General features: G+C 40.8%; 1 protein-coding gene across 1 annotated transcript; it reads right to left on the bottom strand.

Annotated features, from left to right (window-relative positions):
* Positions 1 to 11,046: 11,046 nt before the first annotated feature.
* Positions 11,047 to 27,144, bottom strand: LOC149289705 (inactive peptidyl-prolyl cis-trans isomerase FKBP6-like). Its single transcript, XM_089490232.1, has 8 exons — positions 27,007 to 27,144; positions 21,756 to 21,873; positions 20,336 to 20,425; positions 17,895 to 18,097; positions 17,680 to 17,799; positions 16,196 to 16,390; positions 14,157 to 14,266; positions 11,047 to 11,131 (listed from the first exon to the last, which is right to left on the bottom strand). Exons 1-8 carry the CDS (start codon positions 27,142 to 27,144, stop codon positions 11,047 to 11,049), a joined length of 1,059 nt encoding a protein of 352 aa, XP_089346358.1.
* Between the last annotated feature and the right edge of the window lie 271 nt (positions 27,145 to 27,415).

Here is a 27,415-nt window from a genome sequence, read left to right as displayed (position 1 = left end):
TTGATGTATTTAGTCTCAAGCTATTAAAAAACATAGTTTGAACTTTATAGCCCAAACACTAGATTTAATAAAACATAATTTAAGTATACTTATAATTCTAATGTATTAAAAACTACAGCTATGCTAAAAAATACTAGCTTAGAAAAGTTCCCTTACATATTCTGGTAGGTTTTTTTGTATAAAGTTATTTATTGGTAACATAGGTGTGCGTATTTATTCTGTAGAACTCTTGTGCCCCTTCCATTAGGCATTACATTATTTGGGGGCCCTAAATCTCCCTTCTCTCTGGACAGTTTCATTCAGGATGCACAAGAAGAGTCTGTGTTCACAGGGCAGGCTGTGGCTTTCTGCTGAGGCTGGGACAGAAAAGCTTTTCATCGCACTGGCCGCAATTTGCGAGCCAGTAAAATCATAGGCATGAGATTACCTGCCAACACAAACCAGGGGGGTTATAGAAGGAAACAGGGGGGTGAAGGTGCTAGGATTTCACAGCTCCCTCTTCCCACAGGCGCCAGGAATCAGCAACATCGGCACTTGGGGAATGATAGGAGGAGGTGTTGAAGTTTTGAGCTGGGCTTGTAAGCAGAGGGAGCTGGCAAGACACATGGGATGAATCCATGCGGTGTCTCTAGAACTAGCCTAAGCAGCCATGTAGTTACTGGCAGAAAGAGAGGTCCCAAAAAGTGAAGAGTACGCAAAGTCCGGCCTTGGCCAAGACCTCCAAGGCACTGTAAGATCTAAATCAAAGTGAACAGACGTCAGTAACATTCTTAGAAGAGAATTCTGGAATAAAATCCTCTAAAACAAAATAATATATCAAAGCAAGTCCTGTTATGGTGAGCTGAATTTTGTACAAACAAACAAAAATAAATGAAAAAAATTTCTTGAGGTTGGGTCAAATAAATGTTTTGGTTTTTTTTAAACTACATCTTCTGAATTTATATTTAATTATGTGTAGTTTCAGTGTATTGTTTATAACCACATACTGAAAACTGATAGCACCCCAAAATGATTATATATTTCTTAAATGTTAGCTGAATGAAAACAAAAATATTACATTTGAAGCTTCAAAATATCCTGAATAATACAATACCACATGTGCGTTATAATTACATATTCACATGGTCACAACATGCCCCCAAATCATGGGTGTGCAAAACAGTTTGAAGCAAAGAGATTTTGACGGTTGAACCAACAAAACAGATCTTGGAGAGTATAACTACCCCTAAATATCACAAAAAACTCCACAAACTATATACTGCTTGAAAGCACGGGACTTGAAGATTTCAGAAACTTACGTTTTACAGCAACCATAAATCTTCCAGGAACCTATCATTTTTGTTATTTTCCCCAACTTTTTCATGTTCCACACATATTTGATAATGAATGCTACCTCCTTGCCTACCAGGAACAGAATGAATACACAAACAGACATTTCTCAAGTCTCCGAACACATAGGTAATACAAATGTGTGGTAAGTTAGCATTACATGTCCATGAGAAACCCCCAAATCATGAGTGCTCAAAGTGGTTTCAAGCTGAGAAACTAGCACAGGTGAACCAAAAATCCAGAGCTTGTGATTTTGTGGAATAACAAAATAAACACCAAAAGAAACCCCACAAACTATATTTTCCCTAAAAGTACACCCCTTGAAGATTTCAAAGGCACCCTAATTACCTTTCTAGGAAGGCTACTACAAACTGGACACCAGATTGAGGTTTTTGTCTTCTACCTTCTTCAACCTAACAAAAGTTACTCCTACTCCACCATACACACTCTATATTGCCAGAAAACACACCGCCTGAAAATCACTTACATTTTGTAGGTGGACCACTACAGCCACAAATAAATTTATTAACTCTGTTCACATTTTCCTGCATGTTGGAGTCTCTCCTTTCAAAAAAGTATTTCACTGGGCCTGGTGGAATTGATATCTCTGCTTCCTTGTGTTAGGAAGCATTTTTTTTCCCTTTTCTGTGTTCTGTTGCAGTTAGGGGACAGAGTGAGAGGTACTGTTGAGGTACTGTTGGTGGATAGTGAAAGTATGGTAAGATTTTAAAGTAATGTTACAGTTAGTGTTAGACCAATCAATGACCTAAAGGGGAGAAGATTCAGTGAACAGATAGCAATTTGTTAGATTAAAAACCAAAATGAATATTAAAATAAAAATTCATAAGCTGTGACAGATTTAGCTCAATGATATTGATTTGGGAGGCCAATCCGCAATCAGATGATAAAAAAATAATGTAATAAAGTAAACCAAAAATATATATTTTTGTGGGGGGGGGTTTATTGGAAAAAAAAATTTTTTACCTGTAGGACCCGTGTGGCCCCCATTCTCACTGTAAGTTATCTATGCATGATGGGATGGGTCATAAAGAGGCTGTCATAATGATCAGATCACTCCTACACTTTGGGACTGAAGAAACCTTTACCCATCCCTGCAGCTGCCTATGGTAACTAGAACATGTAAACTGGCAATTGCAGGGTTAACACTCCACAATCACTTTCATGGAGCGAATGTGCAGCTTTTTTAATGGAAAAAAGGCCCTGGACTTTTGTATGAGGGAAGGTCTTTCCTCAATGCATGGCATTGTTTGAAGTGGCTAAGAGCCACTGATAGGGTTGGGGGAAGGTGAAAACTGCCGCTACTTAGCTGGCCGTGATGGCCCACTTTTCCTGCTACGTATGACATACCTGCTGTTTGAGTCTTAATATGTAGAAGTGGATAGAGGTGTGGCTTAGAATATATGACATTGATAACAGTCTGTAAAGCAGTTCTAATAAATATGTTTTACTTAAAAATGTTTATTAATAAGCACATTTCTGCACACATACACACATATTATATATATATATATATATATATATATATATATATATATATATATATATATATATATATATATATATATATATATACATACACAGTTTTAGGACTATAGAACACTAAGGCACTCAGAGCTCCTAGAAAAGAGGGACATCATGGGACTAGAGAGATGCAAATTTGGGTCCAAAACGTACACTCAAGAGAAATAGAATCTGGTGTTAGATCAGAACCATTCAGTCCATCCAGTCTGCCTGTTGCTTTTGCACTCTTTAGTCTTGTCTATTGAAAATAGCCATCCCACTATACCATGCATGTTTAAATTCCCTCACTATATTAACACCAAACAGTTATGATATTATTCCACAAAAGTCAACTGCCACAAAGTTTAAAGATTTACAGCTGGTATTAACATGGGAAGACTAAATGGGCACAGCAGTCCTTTTACACCACAAAATTCTGTGTTTCTACACCTGCCAGCATGACGGAGGCCTAGGCTTTTCACCTACTCGCTGCTTTTTCCCCCAGCTGACATTGCATACAGTGTCAGCTGTCTATTACATCATGGGTACGATAATCACAGCCCATGTAAATGATTCAGGTTGGCCACCATTAGAGAAGAGCGCTTGACTCAGCCGACACAGGAAAAGGAGAAGAATAAATGTCACTCCAGCCATATGTGATTTGAGCTTTCTTAAACACATTATAATCTGAGGTTGGTCTTGGAGGGGTATGTGGAAAGTTTTTCTCTGGCACGTTTTTTATTTTAAATTAACCCTACCAATTTGGCTGTTCCTGGAAGGGCTGTATAATTGTGCTTTAAATCAATGTGGTACTGCTTAGCATAAGTGAGCTTCATCAGACATTACCCAGGTAATATCCTACAGCCAAAAGTGTCCATATTCTGCAGTACCTAACAATTATAGTGTGGTGATAAGACACTAAATGGTATGTCTTACCATGGCTCTGTGGCCACAGTGGAATCCGGTCCATAGATACTCATACAAATTAAAACAAATCCAAACATTACAATGAAACGGAAAGTTAATAATATATGGGAAAAGGGAAAAATATGCAAATATTATTGTATCCAGACATCACAAATATCAGGTTAATTAGTAGTAATACCAACAATAAACATTAAAATAAAATTAAAACACACAGAGGGTGAGGAAAAGGGTGTGCAAACATGGGGTGATAAAAAAATATCACATAGGTCAGTGTGAAACAGGGTGATTAGAAGAAAAGGATCAAACATTTGACCACACGGGCCATCCCTGTTGCCGGTTCACCGCTTTTCCTTTCTAGGACCACTTTTGATACCATTGCAGACCAGAAACACCCCACAAGAGATGCTCTGACCCAGTCATCTGGCCATCACAATTTGGACCTTGTCAGAGTCGCTCAGATCCTTACGCTTGGCCATTTTTCCTGCTTCTAACACATCAACTTTGAGGACTTTTGCTACCTAATATATCCCAGGTGCCATGATGACAAGATTATCAGTATCACTTCCCCTGTCAGCGGTTATAATGTTATGGCTGAACGATATATAAATATATACGAGGGACATTCAAAAAATGTCCACACTTATTTTTTTTAACCCCTTCAATCCCCTACAGACGTACTGGGGCGTAAAAAAAAACGCCTATTAAAAAACCCCTATGGACGTCCCGGTACGTCCAGTCCTTCGTGCAGCGTCAGGGACACATCCCTGCCGCTGCACGGGGAGACCAGGCTGTCGTTTGACAGCCTGGACTCCCCACTGACAGCAGAAGCCGGCTTTCTGCTGTCCGATCTCCTGTAACAGCTTCCGGCATGAAAGCCGGTAGGCTGTTACACTGTAAACTGCCCGATCACGCAGTTTCAAACGCGCGATCGGGCATTCCCTTCCAGGTTGCGTCACTGCCAGGGGCGTAACTAGACGCCTCAGGGCCCGGGTGCGAGAATCTGTTAAGGGCCCCCCTCAACCCCCCAAAAAAAACATGATTTTTACCCAACAATTTTTTTTCAACAAATTCAATTTACATATTGAATCATATCTGTAAAAAAATCAAAGAAAAATGGGCGCATGTACAAAGGGCATAATCCAGGGGTGTCCAAGTTTTTTCTGCAGTGGGCCACTTCATCAGAATTGTATACGTGCGCGGGCCGCACTCATTTTTCACTGTGACAAAAAATATGGCCTTTAATAAAATATGCAGATTAAAATAAAGTAAAATGACACAAAACCTTTACTCTTCCTCTCACTGATTTCTGGGCCTTGAAAGTTTTGCGACTACAAATTCAGGATTCCCTAGATTTATTCTAGGGATGAACTAAAATGAAAATTCTAGACCAAAACATTCAGGGTTCAGGGCCAAAACCGAAAATGACCCCCACCTTTAAAAATAATAATAAAAACTCACATGTTTAATAAAAGTAGGTAACACACAATTGGACAAAATTAGCAATATGACTTGGCATGATAGGAGTGTGATTGCTAACAGCAATCACACTCCTATCATACCCAGGCAACCAGTAAATGCTGGTACCTAGGCATGATGGGACTGTGACTACTGTTAGCAATCACACTCCTATCATGCCAAGTCAGCCAGTACATGCTGGTACAGGGTGGCTGTAAATGATGTGCAGACCCCATACTGCTGGTAGCATCACTACACAAGGGGGGCAGCTAGCTAGGTTTCAGCATGTACTGGCTGACTTGGCATGATAGGAGTGTGATTACTAACAGTAGTCACAGTCCCATCATGCCTAGGTTCCAGCACTTACACATCCATCCAGTAAATGCTGGAACCTAGGCATGATGGGACTGTGATTGCTGTTAGCAATCACACTCCTATCATGCCAAGTCAGCCAATACACGCTGGTACAGGGTGGCTGTAAGTGATGTGCAGACCCCATACTGCTGGCAGCATCAATACACAAGGGGGGCAGCTAGCCAGGTGTCAGCATGTACTGGCTGACTTGGCATGATAGGAGTGTGATTGCTAACAGCAATCACAGTCCCATCATGCCTAGGTTCCAGCACTTACACATCCATGCTATCACACACACACACTCATTTATTCATATAATCATTCATTCAGATTCATTCCCTCAATCACACACACTCATTCAAACACCCTCCCCACCCCCTTACCTGCACTGCAGCTCCTCGATGCCGCTCACAGACTTCAGAAGGTGGCGTGGCCTCCCTCTGCTAAAGCACAGAGGAAGTAAGATGTCACGTGAACTCCGCTTCCTCTGTGCAGTCCAGAAGACCCTCCCACAAGTAAGTAGCAGGGCTTGAGGTGCGGCTCGCGTAAGATCGGTTGCCCTGGCTGCCGATCTTACGCGGGCCGCACCTCGAGGTCTCGCGGGCCGCATTTGGCCAGCGGGCCGCATGTTGGACGCCCCTGCCTTATTTAAAAAAAAAAAAAACGGAAAAAAGATTTCGGGCGGCCCCTTGGCTTGGGCCCCCCTGCCGCCGGGGCCCGGTCGCAGTCGCGACCCCTGCGACCCCGGTAGTTCCGCCACTGGTCACTGCTTACGTAACCCGGAAGGTCATCGGAGGACAGGATTGCAGCCATCTTCACCCCAGGGTGACAAATCTTATACTAAACTGCAAGGGCAGCAGCTATAATTTGCAGCTATTTTTAAGTGTCTATACTTCCTAAAGAGTTTTTTCCCTTAGTAACATTATAATTACTCACATAGCAGAGAATAAATAATCTGAATATGTTGTATTTAACACCTCTCTCCCTGAAGAATGTAATCTGGCAAAACATAGAGTTTGTAAAAACAGGAGGACAAATACCCTTTTATTTATTAACATGTAAAGTAGATCTGGGTTTTTAGATGTAGTAGATGGTGCTCTCCGGTGGCAGCAGAAATAATTGCTTTTGGGAAGTAGAAAATGATTTACTTCCATAATTAAAAACAAGCGCTACACTGCCCTTCACTGATATCGGCACCCTTCATAATTTTGAGCCTGGAGAAGTTTCAGTTGAATTTGGGGAAACCACTTGAAGCATTCATTGTGTTGAGCCATTTAACCCCTTCAGGACCGGGATTTTTAAACTAGGGTGTCGCTAAAGGACCGGAGCAGTTTTTGCCATGTCTTTCTTCAACTGTAATTTCTCTCTTATCAATTGGTGCATTCATATATTGTTTTTTTCAGCACAAGTAGGGCTTTCATTTGAAACCATATAAAGCTGGGTAGTACATTGTTTTGTTTGAAATAAACTGGAAAAAGTGGGGAAAAAATTGTACACACATTGAACCAATGGGAAAAAATTATCCCAAATATATTCATTAAGTTGTCCTGATTTGGAAATCACCCAACATGGCCAGGATTTTTATCTATTTTGACCAGTATAGGGCAAATATTGCAAGGCATGCATCACGTTTTTGAAATGTAATTTTTTTCAAATTTGGCATGGTAGTCTAATAACTGCAATAGTTGTCACAGATACCGATTATCCCCCCAAAATTATATGTTTATGAACAGTAGATAAGTCAAGGTGTACAACTAGGGTCATTTTGACACTTTTCAAACAAGGATTTTATCGCCAATTGCTGCCAAATTTTGAGGTATTTTTATATTTTTTTGCATGTTGCTTTAGATTTTATATTATATTTTGTATAGAATATGTACAACTGCAGAAAAAAACACCAAATTGTGTTCACCAACATCCCCCGGTTCCAACAAGGCCTCACATGCATGGTTCATGCATTTTTTGAGGAAGCTATGAGGGCAAAACTGGAACATGCGCATTTTAGTTTTCAAATTTGGAATTTTCAAAAATTGGTTTCCTGGGCCCATATCCCATTTGGGACATTTTGGAAGCCCCCCACTGTAAATATAAAGTATATAAAAGTATATATTTATGAACAGTAGATGAGTCAAGGTGTTCAACTAGGGTAGTTTTGACAGTTTTCAGGCAGCCATTTCTTCACTGATGTCTGCCAAACTTCACAGGGAAATTATTTTATTGCGTTTTTAACGCATACATTTCAATGTTGCACTGAATTTCTTGCACACCATAAGTGCAACAGTGGAAGAAAACGCCACATTTTTTATTGCGTTTTTAACGCATACATTTCAATGTTGCACTGAATTTCTTGCACACCATAAGTGCAACAGTGGAAGAAAACGCCACATTTTGTTCACCAACATCCCATGAGTCCAACAAGGCCTCACATGCATGGTTCATGCATTTTTTGAGGAAGCTATGAGGGCAAAACTGGAACATGTGCATTTACATTTTTTTTTATCAGATTACTTGTAAGTGACAGGTTTAGGCCGCTGACATCAATCAGGGAGACCGATCAATAATCAGCTACTTAAAATGTCACCGACAAGTCATCAGGTAATAATTATGATTTTTTTATTTATTAATAATTTGTGTTTTTTCATAATTAACCTAGATGACTCCTCTCTCTTTGTAGAGCAGGGTCATCCGTGGGCTGCCATAATGATCCGATCACTCCTATTGGCCAGGAGCGATCTGATCAGCCCAGCCCAGGTCAGTGCTGTTATTTTTTTATTATTATTTTATTAATTTTTTTAAAATGTATTTATTTTTTAAAAAAAAATGTATTATTATTTTTTTTAACTCTTTCAATGCTGATGCTCCATTGAAGCACAGCATTGACTGATATTTAGTCCCCACAAGCTTGTGGGGACTAATATTAACCCCTGCAATGCTGCGATGGGGGTCATACACAATCGCAGCATTGAAGGGGTTAATTGAGGAAGAGGGGGTAGGGGTTAACTTAGCAAGGGAGGGGGTGGGGGGGCTGGTCTCCACACTCATGTGGAGACCAAAGAACCCTGTCTCCCTGTCCCTGAAGCTGCCTCTGGCAGCTGGGACACAATCTCCCATAGACTGGAGATTGTAGGGGAGGAGTCTCTTTGATCAGTCCTACAGGACTGATCAAAGGACTTCTGGGGGCTCGTTTTTGCTGTTACTGGTCTGCCTGGACCACCAGCAGCAGAGCCCCCTACAAAACGGGAATTAACCCCTTCAATGCCGCGATCACGGCCTTGAAGGGGTTAACGCTGCACTGACGCTCTCATGGAGCGATCAGGCAGCAGGGGGGTGTTGGGTCAGGTCCCCACACTTGTGTGGGGACCCATTCAACACACCACCCCCTTCCCTGAAGCTGCCTGGAGAATCACTCCGTGGGAGTGATCGTGGGCTTGGGGGCGGGCTCTGAGCGGCTCTGCTGGTCTGCCCAGACTCCTGGGCAGACAGCAACAGCAGCGCCCCCACGATCACGATTGTGGCGATGTGGGGGCGGTTTTTGGAGGAGACGTACCTGGTACGTCCCGGTCTACCGGTGACCGGTAACCAGGAAGTACCAGGTACGTCCCGGACCTGAAGGGGTTAAATTGCTTTTGATTTGTTAATTGCAAACTTGTTCACTGCACTCAATGTTTATTTATGGAAATAGTCTTATATTTATGAATATGGTAAGAAAAAAAGCCCTACTAAATGAGAAAGAGGGAAATAATGGTTGAAAAGACAGTCATGTAGCATAATATGCATTCCATTCCTTTTTGATGAAATATGGAGAACATAAGTGGCAGTCTGCTGCATTTTCATCAGGTGTCTCTTTTTGGGGAGGGGGCACAGGTAAACAATGCAAGTGAAAATAAGTATTTAAATATGTATTCTATGTTGGTGAGGCTGTGTGAGACAATTAGACTGTTCTTTAAACATATGCATTATGTATATAATAAAATCGAGACAACTGGAAACAAGTTAGTTGCATAAATGATATGTTTAATAACAAAATGTCTCATAATATTCTTTATCCTATGGCCACCCACAATAGGGAGACAAGAATGGGATTAGTGGTCACAGGCAAGGTACAGCATGTGCTCCCAACCCCAGGTACACAGATGCTGAATATTCTTCAAAGAAATATACAGAAAAAAAAAAAACACTTGAAAGGATCAATCTTATGATTACAATACACAGAATATTTTGCTACAACCATGTAGCACACTACGGGTAAAATACCCTACAAAAGAAACAAGAATGACATGCACATATGTTATGCATATAACAAAACAAGCACTAGGGAAACATGTTTTTTGTTTTCTACATACGCTGCCCCAGCCATCCATGTCTGAATTATGTGAGAACTACTGGAACATGTATAGCACACGACTCTCTACATTGTAGGCTGTAACTCAGTGACACAAGGTGCCATGGATAAACACCAATGTTACAATCACTGTTGGCTATAGAAGAAAAACAAAAAAGGAGAATTAAAGAATTATAACACGACACTCAGAATACACAGAAAATCTCACTGCTTATTTACAAATATTACATGCATTATATGACAAACTGGCTGTTAGATAATATTGTATTTTCAATCCAGAACTCTAGATATAGATAGTCAGTGGTAACATACCAAAGCAGTACTTCGATGGAAACTAGAGAATGAAAAATGTAATTAAATGGGCAAAATTAGTAAAAATAGTAATTTAAGCCCACTACTACACTAAACATATTTATGTTGCTTTATATTAATCAGTGGACAGTAGAGGATGGTGAAAGATCCTTTTAGTGGGTGCAGACTAAGTTGATTTAGAACTGAATCTTACACTCACTTATATCAAATGTGCACAAAAACCTAGTTAAATATCAATATGTGAAAATACATTCTCCACTTAACCCGCTAAGGAGGAAGGATGTAACGTCTCCAGTGGGAGCCACTTCAATGCATATGTGACTGTTAGTAGAGTCAATATTGCCCTTGGGAGCGATCATTGTCCCTCTCTGTCTCACTGAGACAGAGAGGCAAAGAATGGTACTATGATGACTAGAAAATCAGTTTGTTTTTTTAGTTGCTTGATCACTATTATAGAGCAAAGTCTTTGCACATATGCTTATTTTTTTAACATTTTGGGTTGGGGGGAAATTTCTTAATACAGAAGCACATATTTAGGATACAAATAAACAAAAAATTGGATGTACATGATTATATGTTTCCCCCCCCCACATCTATATATTTTTTCTTCTTTTTAAAGTCCTTAAAGGTCTAATGTGTTTAATACAACATTCTAACCTCCTTGATAACCAATGACGTCCCTAAAAAATCAGTGACATACCTGGTACATCATGGGTTAAAACTGGTGCTGCAGCTCTGATGATCTGGGGATCACAAGGAGAAGGCTGTCTATTGACAATTAAGTAAGTTGTGAATTCAGATTACCTTTATCCTGATGTAGCTGCAGAGGATTGTTGAGCAAACATGCGGTAGCACATCAGTCTCTGCTCAGCCTTGTAGTCCTCGTAGCAGCTGCTTACAAAACACAAAAAGACTTTTAAAAGCATAAAACAGAGAAACAGATTATTTTACAGATATATTTTCTCTTAAGTCTTATTGGGCGAAATGCACCTACTGCAGATTAGCCTGCTAGACTTCGGTACTTCAGGATCTGCGCCAACCACTCTATCTTTGCGTGGGTTTGCAGTCGGAACGTTAAAAACGTGACACAGAGGTGCATATAAAAGGGTTTTTATATTCTAGTCCACTTCCAGGAATTAAAATAGCAGAGATCTCTGGGACATTCTCCCAGGGCCCATCTAAGAATCTCGGACACTGACTGAATTCTCCCCAGATCCCTTCACATGAGAGTTGCCAAGTAAGACCAAGTGTTAAGAACATGGCACAGAACTCCAGGATGTTGCTCTATACATCCTTTTTTTTCACTTGGACCACACACTCTGACAGAGGCGAGGATGAAAAAAAATACTTAAAAAGCTCCCCAGCCCTGAAGGTTAGCATCTGTTTTCAGTACTGTCCCATTGTACTGGAAGCAGTGAATTACATGCTATAACCCAATGGTGTCTACCACGCTAGACCTTGACTTTGTGAGGCTGGGGAAATGCCTGGGAAAGACCCTGAATTGAGTCTGCAGCAGATGGATATAGAACCTTTAGAGTGGTTGCCACGGGCTCCAAGAACCTTTGGAAATACTCTGCAAGAGCTTAGGATCAAGACCCACACCTGGACTGCTTGCAAGGCCATATGGTCCACCATAGGTAGAGGGAGGGGGCCTTACCACTTTGATTCCCCCTATTGTTTAGTCAGTCATGATTTTGCAGATACATCACTCTTAGGCACTGGTCCTATGTTTGAGCTCGGATTATGTAATTTGCTTAGAAAACATGAGAATAGAGATTTCAGGACCTTTGTCAAGATTCAAGAGGCAGTTGCAAGCCCAAAAGGAGGAGCTTGGCATTAGTAGTATCATGGCTGAAGATGCACCAATGCCCCAGATGTGTGGGAATGTACACTTTTCTTATCATGGATCCCAATGGCAGCATGGCATGTATAAGAGCAGTAGAGGAACTGGTGAAGCAGATGGAAGATAAATATGAAACTTACATGGTTACTTGGCTACCTTGGATCCAATTCACCGCCTCAAGGAACTTTGGAACTCAGTTGGGGCTGAGTTCTCCCTTGTTATCATTGGTCTTGTTATCCCCCTTTCCCCTCCCAAAGTTGTGGCAGACACAATCTTACAATAATGCTACTGCTCCAGTCACACGGCAGTTTTCTGTGTCTTCTGACATTGATGTAAATTGCATGTACCCGACGTATCTCAGATATCCTTTCTTTGTCCCTCCCCTTCTTTTAGACAAACAAGAAAACAAAATTTCTTAATAAGTTTTGAGTTACAAAAAAAAAACAACCCAACAATTATCAGCATTCATGGTCTTGACTTCCAGACAAAAAACATTCACCAATAAAAAGGAGACCCAGCAGTCTATGGTTGGAGGTGAAATCCTCAGACGTGAGATTAAAGCATAAACCTCTGAAGGGTACCAGAGACCAATTAGATCCTGAAATCCTGAAGAGAAGACGTAACAAACTCAAAGCTGCCATGAGAAGTTCAAATGAGGTCCTGGTGAGGCTAACTGATGCCGCTGAAGCATGGAGAGAATCCCAGCATGGAGAAGACTCTTCTTGACCATAGGATCCTTAAAAAAGGCTTAAAAAGGGCTTCAGAGATATGCCTGCACAGTCTAGCAAACACTTCTCCCTTTGATATAAGGGGAGGCCTGTTCTGAAGCAGGAAAAGCAGAAGAGGAGACAAGATGTTGCTCATGCCATAGAATAGCTAGAGAAGGGGAATCTAGGGAATGTAGCGTTCAAATGGCAAGAGTGAGACTTCTGTTGCTTTCAAGATAGTGTCTGCAGGAAAAAGAGTCTGCTTAGGCCTAGAAACCTGTCTGGAAGGCTTGGGAGGCCAAGGGTTACAACCTCAGATTAAGTGGTACCTGGAGGGGGGTGCTAAAGGGATCTCAACCTTGACAGAAGACATGGAAGAAGATGGGAAGTCAGCATTTAGAAAACAAAATATACTGGCAGCCACAAGTAACATTAATAGTAAACTGTCTTTGCAGCTGAGCCTGCTAGATATTAACAAAGAAGGCTGTTAAACATAGGTTCTGCCAAAGTTCTCCAGGACACATCAGGTGCCCCTTACAAATCTACCGGAGATGGAGAAGAGACAGGTGTAGGGTGTAGATCTGATAAGACTGGGATGGGACAATGTCGGTGGATGGCTTGGTGTGGCACAGAGCAGGGAAGGAAGCAGTCTGCTTGACACTGCAGAAAGCGGAGATCCAGTGAAAATCACTGTTCACAAGCAGCTATTTTGGATGTATCAAGAATGGACCATGCATGCATTCTGCTCACATGAGCTACTGCAGTCCTTCTAGAGGGGGCTGCTCTGTAAAAAAAAAAGGTTGATGAAGAACAAACTGCAACAAAACACTCACACCAGTAGATAGTGATAAAGCCCAAACTACCTAACCAAGTAAGTGAGAAAATAAATGAAGTAGATTAATACATGAAAAATACAAATAAAACTGCTGTCAATGAGTGGGAAGTGTCTCAAATCAGCATGCTAAAGAGAGAAACCAACTTCTTCAATGATAAAATGTGCAGATAGGGTCCATCGGAACCCAACATGCCTCCATGAATCCTGTAGGAGTGATCAAAGGGCTTGTTTTTTTGCTGTTGCTGGTCTCGCAGACCAGCAGCAGCAGAGTCCCATAAAAAAGGAGTATTAACCTCTAAAATGCCCCAGAGTTAAAGTACTTCTGCATGTTGAGGTGTCCAAAATCCCTCATAAGAAGTGTGAGAGTCTGATTGATAACTACAAGAAGTGCTTGACTAAAGTTATTGATTCCAATTATCACAATTGGGTATTTCTTTGCAGAGGGGCAATACTTCTTCACACAGCTATATACGGTATTATGAAGACACAAACTTCACCAACGCTACTTATTATTAACATTGGGACACGCACCTTGCCAGCCTCTTCAGTTCGCTGTTAATCTCGAGATTGAATGGCTCCATCTTCTGTGCGGCTAATAAAAACTCTTTGGCCTTCTCATAGTCTCTCATTTCCAGATAGGCCTTAGTGGTAGAAGAAACAAGTTAATCAATACAACTGTGCTCCCATGTAATTTAATGAGAACCACGAAATAGCCAAATATTAACCCTTTCAAGTAGGGCTGCAACTAACGATTATTTTCATAACTGATTAGTTGGCCGATTATTTTTTCGATTAATCGGATAATTATGCAAATTTTTCATTTATTTTTAATAATTTCATGAACAAACTGGGTGTTAAAAACAAACAGAATAAAAAACTTTAAATTGACATCAACGTGTGTCATTGTATCTCATTATCACAATGGCATTTCTCTAATCAACTTCCTATTTTACCGACATAATACGTTATATTTTAAAAGGTACAAGAACATAATATTTCTCAAACTAGGTTTTATTACCTAAAAAAGTTTTACTAGTAAATATTAATTGACATGTAAACTATGTTTTCATATTTAATAAAAACTATGATTGAGAAAAATGCATTTCTTGTGCTTATTTTCTTTTGTTTTCCAACCTGTCTCCCAGTTATGCACATCCGCCCCCAGGCTTGCCACTCTGCCTCCCAGATATGCCTTATACCCCCAGATTTGCCACTATGACCCCCCTCTCCGGACTTGCCCCCCGTGCTCCAGACTCCCTGGTATCTAGTGGGAGAACGTCTGCGCGATGGGCATAGATAAACCTCTGCTGGTGGCCGGCACTTCCGCTGGAGCTTCTATGACTGAGCACCGGAAGATCATGTGACGCTGGTGCTCCACCATAGAACCCCCCGGCGGAAGCGGAGGGCAGTAGCGGAGGATGTCTGCGCGCATCACAGAGACGCCCACTGGAAAGGAAGATCCAGGTCCCCTGCAGCGCTGCAGGGGATCCTCCTCTCTGGCAGCCGGTGAATGTCTGCGCAATGCGCGTAAACAACCTCCACTGCTGCCGGCACTTCTGCCCGGGCTTCTATGATGGAGTGCCATCTTGACGTGACCTTCCGGTGCTCCATCATAGAAACCCCAGCGGAAGCGCCGGCAGCAGCGGAGGTTGTCTACGTGCATAGCGTAGACATCCACCGGCTACTAGAGAGGAGGATCCAGGTCCCCTGCAGCTCGGAAAAAAACCCTCATCTCATATTCGATAAAATCAATTCAACTAATCAATAATGAAAATCGTTGACAACGATTTTTATTATCGATTATTATCCTTTTACCTATTAGTTGTTGCAGCCCTACTTTCAAGACAGACAATTTTACATTTCTGCTATGTCCTGGTTCTCACTCATTGAGTGCGCAGGTAGGACTTTTCTTTTTGAACCATATTCATCTGTATAATCCATTATTTGGTATGAAATTTTTTTTAGTTTTTTTTTACAGTTTAAGATCTTATAAATTGTACACAGCATGTGCAAATAATAGCCCAAAATGTATTGATATACCTGTCCTGAGTTTGGGATACATCTTATGTGCCTGGGAATTTAATTTATTTTGACAGTTATAGGGCAAATATTAAAGTGCACATTTTTTTTTTACAAATCGTAATATTTTCTTTTTTTTTTAAATGTGACTTAAGAAAATGATTATTAAAATGTTTGCACAATTGTGTCTTTAAAGACAGAGACCCCCTTACTTACTTGCCAATGCCCCCTTCCCCTTGGGCACATTCTCTATTTTGTTTACTATTAATCCAGCCTTTTGTGGTATCTTGGGACAATATACTATTTGGTGCATACACCGGTGCCAAGTGCTGAACGGCATTAACCCTCTCCTGTTGGCCTTTAAATTAGCCACTGACATTTGTAAGATTCTACAGGGCTGGCAAGGATTTTTTTTACTTCTAGACAAATAGAGCAGTGAGAAGAAACATGCAAAGTAGTTGACGAAACACACAAAACCATTTTCTTGTATTAAAACGCATAACCCAGTAAATGTGTAATCTAGCCTGTTACATACACATAAATTCTCTAACCTGCCCACAGCGGTACAATGCCTTGGTGTTCTTGCTGTCAATGGCCAGTGCTTTTTCTCCCCATTTAAGTGCACGAGGAGGACGTTCCAGCTTCAGATAAGTAATTGACAAATTTAAATTCACAAACAAACGAGCTGCATCTAAGGGCCTACAATCCTCATCACAAGAGGGTAGGCGAGCCAGCACTGAATAGGCCTAGAACAGAGAGAGACTGTAGGTTTAGTCTAAATGCTGAGACAACTAAAGTTAAATTGTTTTCCATGTCCGCATAAATCCCAAACCTAAACATCTTGCTTCTTGTCACAATGCTAGGATACGACTCCTTTACCTGTTTCAGGAACCATCTTTTTTTTTAGAAGTACCTGTCCTAGCAATGCTTTCTTACATTAAACAACTACAGGATCAGTCAATTACCTGCTTAGGTGAATCCACTACTGGGTTTCCTCTAAGCACTAAATGGTCCCTGAATGTATATTGTGCAAATTCCAAGAACATTACCTATTTTGTTGTCATATAACACCAGTGAGACATTATCTTCAAGTTACCAAAAGGTAAATCAAAGGAACATATAGAAATAAGTTTTGGCTACAAGTAAATCACAAATTTAAGGAAAATATACTTGGGAATGGCTTATTCTAGCTTCCAATCTTTATTCGCAAGCATAAGGTGCATTCACCCCTACTGACATGCTTCACCACCAATAACTTCCATTAATACCCTATCATCTAGATGCACAGATGAGAAGGAAAAAAAAGCTCTGATTGAACTAGAAATACTTTTCCCTGACGGCCGTCCCCACTAGGACATTTCTGGAGGTATTAAACATCCTTTGTTGTTACCTGATGTTTCATCATACGAATAGTTCTTCTGACCTTGCCTGTAACTTTCTGCAATTCATCGCAAAAATTGTGAATTTGGGCTACTAATAGAACATATTTATATTGGATTAGATGGTGCCCATATAGAGATGGAACACAGCCTTTTCTAAAGGAGCATCATGTAAATCATCTAAATTGTAAGCTTGTTTGAGCAGGGTCCTCCTCACCTGTTTCTGTAAGTCAAACTTATGTTATATACTACTTGTAATGTACTGTCTACCCATTGTACATTGCTACAGAATATGATGGCGCTATATAAAACAATACATATTGGAATCCATCTTCCATGAACTCCAGTGCATTTTCCTGCATTTAAATCCGTTCAGGCAATTTGGAAGTTAGACTGTCTCATTAAGTGCACCCTTGTCTGCCTCTACTGAAACTAGGAAGCATTTGTACGTACTCTGTGACACTCTAATTCTACTCGACGGGAGCCGAGTTCCTACTAAAATCAAAAGGGGGTAATAGCAACCAATTACATGTATGGCAGCTAAACACAGACATCACATCATATGATCATAACTGAAAAGGTGAGACAGATGCATGGCAGCCTTGCTCTGAGGAAAAAAAAAAACAATGTTGGATAGTTGCTGAGGGACTGCCTACCCGCTTATATCTATCCTTAGCATCTTCATATCGGTTTCTCTTGAAGAGGTAGTTCCCAAACTCCCTCTCAGTGTTGGCGATCTTGAGTACTGTATCCAGTGGAAATGTCGATTGCTGCTCCTGCACCCCAAAGGCATTAATTATTTCCAAGAACAGTACTCCATGAAACACTTTCTCAACTGTACATACAAGTAAAGATCAATGCTACCTCTTACCAGAGTCAGGTTACAGAAGGAATCTGATTCAGCCGTATCTAGAAAGTCCAACAGCTCAATTTCAAAGAGCAGAGTGGCTGAGGGAGGGATGAGCGGTGGGCAACCCAAGGTTCCAAAGGCATACTTTGGTGAGAAAAGAAACCTTGACAGTTCACCTCTCTGCATAGTCAGCAATCCGACTTCCATTCCCAAAAGAGTAATGTCTGCAGGAAACAAAGCCTTAAGAAACCTTTAATAAACACAGTGTTGTGTGTGTGTGTGTGTGTATATATATATATATATACACACATATATATATACATAGACACACACTAGGGATGCACCGATATATCGTATCTGTGGCCAAAATGGGCATTATCTCCAAAACACCGAAATAAAATAAAAAGTCTGAAAATAAATGGCAGCAGGGTCCCTGCTGCTTACAGTGTGCGAGCAGTGCCTCTTGTACTGCCCAGGGGAAGCAGGAAACCAGTGGAGTCACATGAATGCACATCACTTGAACCTGCTCCGTTCCAGCAGCCGGGCCCCTGCGGAAGTCTGCAAGCGAGAGATCTGCAGTTCAGGTAAGGGGGTGGGGAAGGGTTATGAACAGGTATGCATGATTGAGGGAATTAGTACCTGTGAATGAATGAATGGCGTATATGAATGTTTGTGAACGAGTAAATGAATAAGTGTGTGTGATAGCACTGATGTGTAAGTGGGGAGGGAGGCTGTAAGTGATGTGCAGACCTCATAGTGCTGGCAGCATCAATACACAAGGCGGGCAGCTACCCAGGTTTCAGCATGTATTGGCTGCTTGTGCATGATAGGAGTGTGATCGCTATATTAAATATAGAGGATTACTAACAGCAATCACACTCCCATCATGCCCAGGCATACCCAAATTCCAGCATGTACTGGTTGCCTGGGCATGATAGGAGTGTGATTGTTTTTACCAATCAAATGTTTATATATATATATATATATATATATATATATATATATATATATATCGTTATTGATTTTTTTTGTCCAATTCTGGTGCGCTAACCACACTTTTATCAAAAGTAACACACCATTTTCAGTTTCGGAAAGTGAATGCTGAATTTTCATTTTTGATTTCGGTCCAGAATTTTCATTTCGGGGCATCCCTAATATACACACACAATTTATTTGTATCTTTCATTTTATTTCTGAGGTTCAGTTGTGCTAGATCCTATACACCCACCAAATCCCACTTCCAGCCATGGAAGGTGACAGTTGCTTCGGAGCAACCCAGCAGTAGACAAACCTACCAGCGATTGGCAAACTATTCGCTTGAGTGATGCCATACAGCATTAAACAAGTCAATGTGACACATGAAGCAAGTATTGCGGCCACGGTTTCAGTTGTCCGTATATATATTACACAAACACATAAAGGGACCAGTACCAGGTCCCATACCATTTAATATTTATATCCGCAATATCACAATAGGTCTTAATAGTAAGGTATGTCTTTTTGCAGACAATACATAGGTCTGCAACAGGGTAGACATTCCCGGCGGAAAAAGCTAAATGGCTAAAAATTTAAGTAAATTAAAAGAGTGGGGGCCCAACAGTTTAAAAAAAATGGAATTACGGTACTGTTCTGTCATTAAAACCAGAGAGGGTCTTGGGTATAACTATTGCTGAAGCCTTCTGAGGTGAGTAAGTAATACAATAAAAAAACAAGCAGGGTGCTGGGATGTAGAACTAGAGGCATTAGTGACTTTAAGATGGTAGTTATGTCTCTTTACACGTCTGTGATCAAACCACATCTAGAACATTGGATAAAGTTCTGGAGACCTCATCTCTCTAAAGGTATTGATATTCCGGAACAAGTTCGGAGGAGGGCTACTAAAACGGTGAATTGTTTGCATAATAAACATTATCAGGAAAGACAAAAGGAATATATGACAAAAGTACACAACAAATGTTTATTTCAAAAGGAGAAACTTTGGGATGAGAGGTCATATTCTAAACCTGAGGCTTAAAAGTAATGTAAGGTCACTTTACTACGACAGTGTTAGATAACATGAATATTCTCCCAGAAGCGGTAGACTCTAACATAGTGAGAGAATTTAAACGTGTGGCATATGGCTTTCCAGAATCTAAGATGAGATCAAGGACTGATTAAGGTTTGAGCTTTACATCAGGACTAGATTGGCCTAATGGTTCTTATCTGTCGTCAAACTATAAGATAAGGTCTCGTTAAGACTCACTCGAAATTTCATTTTATGATCTGCTGGGCAGGAGATGCTTTTGGCGAAGCAAGGCAAGGGAGCTGGGGGCAGGGAAACAAACTAAATGTTCTGGTGAATCCCTCTTTCCTTTTGGAGCAATACCGGAGTAACGCAAGGGTCATCGTATGCATTAAAGTGACCAAGGGCTGGAGTGTATAATTACGTTGATTAATGAGGTGTCTTCCTTTTTTTTCCTCACCTGCACCAAGTTTCATGAGCCTTGGGTTACGTCGATAACAATTGGTGTCAAAAGGTTTGTCAGCATGCTCCAGGTAGCCAGAATACCTCACTGCGGGGACACAAGACTTGTTAGAAGCTCTTTCAGTAAACCGATGGCCATTGAACAATCTAGAGTACTGTACATGGTTATACTGGAAGGGCGCAAGAAAGAAAAAACCCACTGAAAAAGCTTGGCAAACTAGTTGTCACAAGGTGGTCATCACATACAAACCTCATTGCTGGCACTGCACGAAGACCATCACAAGTTTTCCCTTAAGCCCGACACTCCTTGCACAAAACATAGCTTTATAGTGTTTGCAACAGCCATTCACAGACTAACACATGTTAAGAGTTTACAGCTAACAGAATTGTAATATAGAAGTTATCCTCAGTACGAGTATATCCAGAGTTGGGGCGCAATGACATAAAGGGGAAAAAATATAAAATAGTGTAATAAAGTAAATAATACATTTACAAGTGTAAAGGTGTAAGTACCACTCACACATTAAATATAGTATGACATTTTTTTCTAGGGCCTTTTAAGTCTCCGGTGTACCCAAAATATCCTCCGATGAAGAAGGGTTCACCTTAATCTAGTTTCTCACAATGCCTTACTTGGTTGCAATACAGAAATGTATGATATTTTTGGGGACCCTAAAAGCCTTCCAAGAAAAAAAAATACAAAAGGGCTACTGTTGGCTTTTGCAGAATGAACACCTGGAGCATCAGCTTGAAGATATTAGATCATAATGGATGGATGGATAAGCAGGCACATCCACAAAATGTGAGGTATGCTGCCCCTAGCTCCACAATGCCTCCAACAACAGAAGCATGCATCCGGGGACAGATGTGCCAACTGTGCAGGAGTCGGCGCAATTCCATATTGTTTGTACACCGAGCTACTCCCTACATATAATCCTTTGCCTCAAACCACTGGGGAAGAGAAAGGCTTTGCTGCTGTTCCCAGGCTTTCAGGTATTTCAGCCTTTTACGAGATGTTTCTTAAATCTCTTTTGCTGGATTCAAAGTTCAGAGTTGAGACATATATTCCTATTGCTTTTTATTATTATAATATTGCAATTTCCATACACGTCTAGTTCTTTGACTTAGTTTTAAAAGTGGAATGGTTTACTGCAGATGCTGCAGTACATGCCATTACCTAAGGAAAGCTCTGCAAAAAAAAAGTCTTCCAAATGCAGTTCCTGACTTAACAAGATATATTAAGAATAAAGCAAAATAATTGGCAAATGCTGTGACAGCGCTACCAAAACAAATGTAACAAAAACAGATATTTGGATTCTCTGTAATGTGACAAGAACGCACAATGGCTGCTTAGTCTACGAGTCTTTCTTTGGTATCTTACGGAGCCCTGGTGAAGACAGGACAGAGCTGGCACATACCGATCACTGTTGCATCACAGGGAACTGTCTCCCCACTTCCAGAACGGATCACTTCTTTTAATACCCCTCTGTCTCCAGAAATGTCTTGCATGTGTTGTGCCAGGTGCTGGTACACAGACTAGAGAAATAAAAATGCAATAACGCTTTATACACAGACTAGAGAAATCAAATATGTTATAATGGTGATTCATGCGAACTTTGTAAATAAGTTATACGGGGAAAGATCATCAACATGCTTTATTTCAGGTGCTCTGAAGCCTCACAGTGTCCGTTTCCAACCTCTGCCTTAAATGAACAGTTAAATACCCTTATTAAAAGAAGATGACTTATATGCACTCTTCACAATGAAAAAACACCTGGCTTAGAGGACTTAGCCCTGTTGCTGCAGCTGCCACCCTTCTCTGTGATCCAACACCTCTTTCCATTTACTTGCTGCTTGACGCAGCCAGCGGCAGAAAGCGCTCTGCTGAAATTAACAGAACTACTTCTGGGCATGGGGTTCTGAATAGTGTTCCCTGAGCCAAAGTTGGAGTGTGTGGAGAGACTGAATTGTCTCTTTAACCCCTTCGTGACAAAGGCTGATTTTACTTTTTGTACCGTTCGTGATAATGGCCGTTTTAACATTTCTGCGCTGCTCGTGTTTAGCTGTAATTTTCTTCTTTCCCGTTTACTGAACCCACACACATTCGATATTGTTTTTTTCAGGACAAGAAGGGCTTTCTTTAGATGACATTGTTTTGATTGTATCATATTATTTACTATTAAAAAAAGTATAAAATATGGTGAAAAATTTAGAAAAAAATGACTGTTTCTAACTTTTAGTTGAAAAATCTTTTACTCATCTATAAAAGGTAATAAAAAAACCTGCTAAATAGATTCTACTATTTGTCCTGAGTTTAGAAATACCCAATGTTTTCATGTTTTTTTGCTTTTTTCTACACATTATGGGGCAATAAGTAAAGGTAGCGTTTTGCTATTTCAAAGCCATTTTTTCCAAATCTGGTAATTGTTCCCCCCATGTGCCATTTCGGGTATCTTTGAAGCCGGCCAATGCAATTTACCCCATTAAGTCATATATTTTTGAAAACTAGACAGCCCAGGGTATTCCAAATGCTGGTATTTTAACCCTTTCCAAGCACTTATTCTACCATCAGCCTTTGTCAAACTTTATGGTAGTAATTTTTTTGCATATGTTTTTTCACACACATTTTACTTTAGGTATAAATAAACAGGTTCTGGTATATGTCACTATCACAAAACACCCCAATATGTGTTCAGCATTGAGCGCAGTGATACCCCACATGAATGATTTTGCCTGGCTGTTCGGGGGCAAAAGGGCCACATTTGGGGCATGCACATTTTTCAATGTTGAACTTTGGCATTTGGGGATCCACTGCCCGTGCCCTATTTGGTACATCTTTGAGCCAGGCCATTTCAGTGTGCCCAACAAAACCATATATTTTTGAAAAATAGACACCCCAGGGTGTTTTAAATGCTGGTATTTTAACTCTTTGCATGCACACATTTTACCACCAGCATTTTTTCAAAGTTTGCAGTAGTATTTTTGTGTGTGTATTTTTCCCACACACCCCTACTTTATGTATGAATTTACAGCTTCTGGTATATGCCGCTGTCACACGACACCCCAATATGTGTTCAGCAACATCTCCTGAGTACAGTGATACCCCACATGCATGGGTTTGTCATTTTTGGGGGGAACTAAAAGGCCACATTTGGTACATGTGCATTTTTCTAATTGGAAATTAGATGTGTGGCCATCCTTCCCCCCGTGTTAATTGGGACCTTGTTGAACCCGGCCAATTCAATTTACCCCATCAAATCATACATTTTTTAAAAGTAGACACCCCATGGGCATTTAATATGCCAGTATTTTAACTCTTTCCATGCGAGAATTGTTTTAAGCTAATATGCTAATTTTAGGACTTGCTCACAAAAATATATTTTTTATATATATATATTTTTTTTTTTGCCTTTTTTTTATTTTTTTAACATTTTTTTTCAACTTGAAGGTTCCCCTGATAGTGACATCAGTGGGAAATTATTTTTACATTTTACTGTTTTTTTACTATTTTTTTTCTAATTATTATTAATTTTATTTTTAATTTATTTTTTCTAATCACACTGTGATTAGAAAGCTGAGCTCCATTCACTTGCATGGTTGAATGCAGTACCTATATTCAACCTGCAAGTGGAGCCAGAGTTCTCTAGAGGGTCTGGAGACCGTCTAGCGAACTTTTTAGACTTTATTGTTTTTCTTAATTGAATTTTCCCGGACCGCCGCCATCTTGCAGAAGATCACCGGCAGCTGCGGCTGTGACCGCTCTCCGGAGCGGTCACAGTCCATCCCCAGGTAAGTGTTTGGTGTCGCTGGATGCCTCCTGATCGAGGCATTCCAGCTTTTAAAACGGGCGTCCGCCGCCATACAAAGTATGGCGGATGTTGACGCCCCGGGGAGGGGCCAGAGATGGCCCCTTCGTGCAGATAATGGCGTTGCGGAATGCCTCGAGGTCGAGGCATTACAGCAACGCCGTTTCGGTGCAGAAAGCGACAATAGATCGCTTTCTGCACCCGTTTAATGACGTGCCGGTCCTGGCACGTCATTTGTCGTTATCGACTTGAATTTCCGTGACGTGCCCAGACCGGCAATTGTCATCAAGGGGTTAAATTCATCTAACAAGTGACAATGGCATCAGCACATTTATATAACGAACACTTAGACCCATCAATCTCAGCCAGAACAATCAACGAGACCACACCCATTTTTGGCTACTTCTACCGATCAGTCATTGCTATGTACCCTCTTACACAGAGCCCCTCCCACTTTACCTCATCGTAGAGCACCAAAACAAGTTTGTAACGGTGGCGACGAATCTAACAAATTTCTGTCATTTTTGCAACTAATTTTCATTTGTTTTGTCGGAGATCGCCCTTGTCTAATAATCATTGTGTGCTACTCTGCAGTTAGGAAGAATTGCCCACTAAATTGTAAGCTTGCAAGCAGGCCCTTTATACCAAATGTAGCGGTTTGTCGGTTCCAGTTTGGTTATACATTTTGAATGTATGGACTGTGAAGAGCGCTGCAGAAATTGTTGGAGCTATATATAAAATAATATGTAGGGATCAGACATGTGACATAACAGGTAGCCCTCCCCCCCACACATATCCCATTAAAACAAAACACAATGTATAACGAACGAGGATGAGTCAGGGAGGTGCCAAACTATTATTCTTGTAAAGATGTGTAATTTTATCCTTAGAAAGGCTATTAAGTTTATGGTATTTACACCCCCGAAATATGGTACGTTCCATCACCTACATGGGCTTTGTGCGCAATCCGCATACATTTACTAAAGGGTAATAAAGTATGTATGGGAACTGCAAGCTTTAAAAAAAGAACAGATTTTAAGTACTTTTACTACCGGGTTTGCCATACAGCATATTTACCCTAAACAATGCATTTCTGAATCTCTTAACCCATCCTTGGCAAAATATATGGGTTGTACCTGGCAAAGTGTTATCTGTCACCTGAACTTAACCAGGTCTACTGGAACGGCCTCTCAAAGGGAAGATATTTCTGGACAACTGACACTCAAAGGGTTAATAAAATATTGCCGCCAAATTGTTTATTTCATTTATCGCCACAGCAATCCACTCAGTTAGACCCATGTGACTCTTTGGGGGCCGAGGGCAGCATGAGAATATTGAGCGTTTTATTCAATGGATCCCTGTAATACGATGACTGTATCATCCTTACGCCAAAAATATACACAATTCAATAATTTACTTTTTAAGCACCGGCCTGAAGCCCCAATACAGGCTACAGGGGCGGAAATATCCCTCCGCTATATAAAATATGATTTTATATGGATCCTCCTCACCATTCCCTCGGGCGGCCAGCCCCGCGGTCCTGACATATGGCTTCTAAGGCCATTAACCGCTCCAAGAGTTTCCTCCATTTCAGGCGCGCTTCACTGCCATGAAACTGAGCGTGCTACTCTTCCCCCGCCTAACTAGCTCGCTCTTCGGCCAATCAGAGCGCCTGGAACCTTCCAGTGACGGCCTGTTGTCAATCAAAATGACCGACAGGTACCGTGCTTGTTGCGTATTTAACAATATGCGCGGGTTCGAAGTTGTGAGGGAGAGTTGACTGCATTAAGTCAATGCCTACGTTTTGCTTTGCAGTAAATGCTGACTGAAGTATTTAAAGTTCAGATACAGAGTAGCCTTCTCCAAAAACTCAGAGCACACGTTGGCTGATAAAACCCAAGTAATAACGACAGATTTTGTGGGGTTGTTTTATGTGGTTTGGCTTTAGTAATAGTTTTTTATGTGACTTTATGAGCCAGTTATATACTTCTCTGCTGTTTTTGTACAGATTATTGTAATATTCAGGGCAGGAACCCTGTGACACACTTTGATTAAACATTCTGAGTGCTTGGAAAGGACCTTTGGGGGTATTATGATTTTGTGTATTCCTGTCTGTGAATATAGTTTACATATGACAATTGTGTGAAGAAAAAAAAGAAACTGGCAAAGATGGTGCCTGTAAAGGTCTGTCTCCATATGTTATGTGTTGTCCTTCCTACATTTCTAGATGATGGGGTTTTTTATTTTGAGAAAGCCAGGGATAAGACCCAGAACTGAAGTGAAAACATAAGTGAGGAGTTAGAAAATGGATGTGTCAGATAATTGATTATTGAGAAGGTTTGATATTGAAGGTTAGAGTCAGAGGTTCAAATCAATGAGTCTAACGTTAAAGGTGTGCATAGTTTTCTCTTCAGTTCCCTTCCTAAATCGCTAACACTGGCTGTGGACGCTAGGCCGTGAGTGCCAAAAACAACCACGGTGAAATCACTACGAAGTGATTCAATAGACAGCGCAGAGTATTGTCGTTACTTGAATGGATGCAGTTTTGGAAAGACACTGAAACATTGATAAGAACCATTGGGTCCCCCCATTTAAATTGTGCCCTTAATGTAGTCAGTGGTGTATTTAGCTTTGTGGCCGACCAGTCCCCTCCACCTCTGTGCTCAGCTTCTCCTGTACAATAAAAGGTGCCCATCGCTTTTAAGAAATGAAGGTGATGGATGTCATCATATCCCACCTCTCCATATCGTAAAGGCACATAGCGGCATAAATAGGCTGGTTGGGAGATCAAAGTTCTGCCTTGTGACTGGCCCATTGTGTGGCTTGATTGCCTGAAAGGGCAGTCTATCACCTAGGTTTATACCAGGGTGACTGCTGCTCGCCTGGGCCTAGTTAGCCTAGGGGGTGATATATCACTGATTGTAGGTAAAGCCTCTTTGAGATCCAGAGCCAATGTACTTTCAGTGAATAATTTGTGCGGTTTAGGCGTAGTTTCCCCCATCATGAGGTGCACATACCTGGTTCAACTATACATATAAAAAAAAAAGTTAAAACTACTTTGCACTCTCAATTAAATGGGAGGGTCTCTTGTGACTATAAAATGGTACCATACCACAAATATGGTATGCCACCATTTCATAGTCACAAGAGACCCTCCTGCTTTAACCCCTTAATCTATTGACGTGTCAGTTAACGACCTATAACGTGCCTGATACGTCATGGGGTTAAATTTGTTCAGAAAGCAATCAAAGATTGCCTTCTTCATTCAGATG

The sequence above is a fragment of the Sceloporus occidentalis genome, unplaced genomic scaffold, assembly GCF_023333645.1.
Source record: "Sceloporus occidentalis isolate IW3139 unplaced genomic scaffold, rSceOcc1.0.p SCAF_43, whole genome shotgun sequence".
Taxonomy (NCBI): domain Eukaryota; kingdom Metazoa; phylum Chordata; class Lepidosauria; order Squamata; family Phrynosomatidae; genus Sceloporus; species Sceloporus occidentalis.
Note: the sequence above shows the minus strand (reverse complement) of the source record. Positions and strands in the feature narration are given on the sequence as shown.

Bases quoted from the DNA above. Each gene is read 5' to 3' on its own strand.
- LOC149289705 (XM_089490232.1), bottom strand. From the start codon at position 27,144: ATGGGGGAAACTACGCCTAAACCGCACAAATTATTCACTGAAAGTACA. The intron at 18,098-20,335 runs GTGAGGAAAAAA...TGTTTCCTGCAG, and splicing joins GCTCATGAAACTTGGTGCAG to ACATTACTCTTTTGGGAATG. The intron at 11,132-14,156 runs GTGCGTGTCCCA...TTTTGTAAGCAG, and splicing joins GAACTGAAGAGGCTGGCAAG to CTGCTACGAGGACTACAAGG.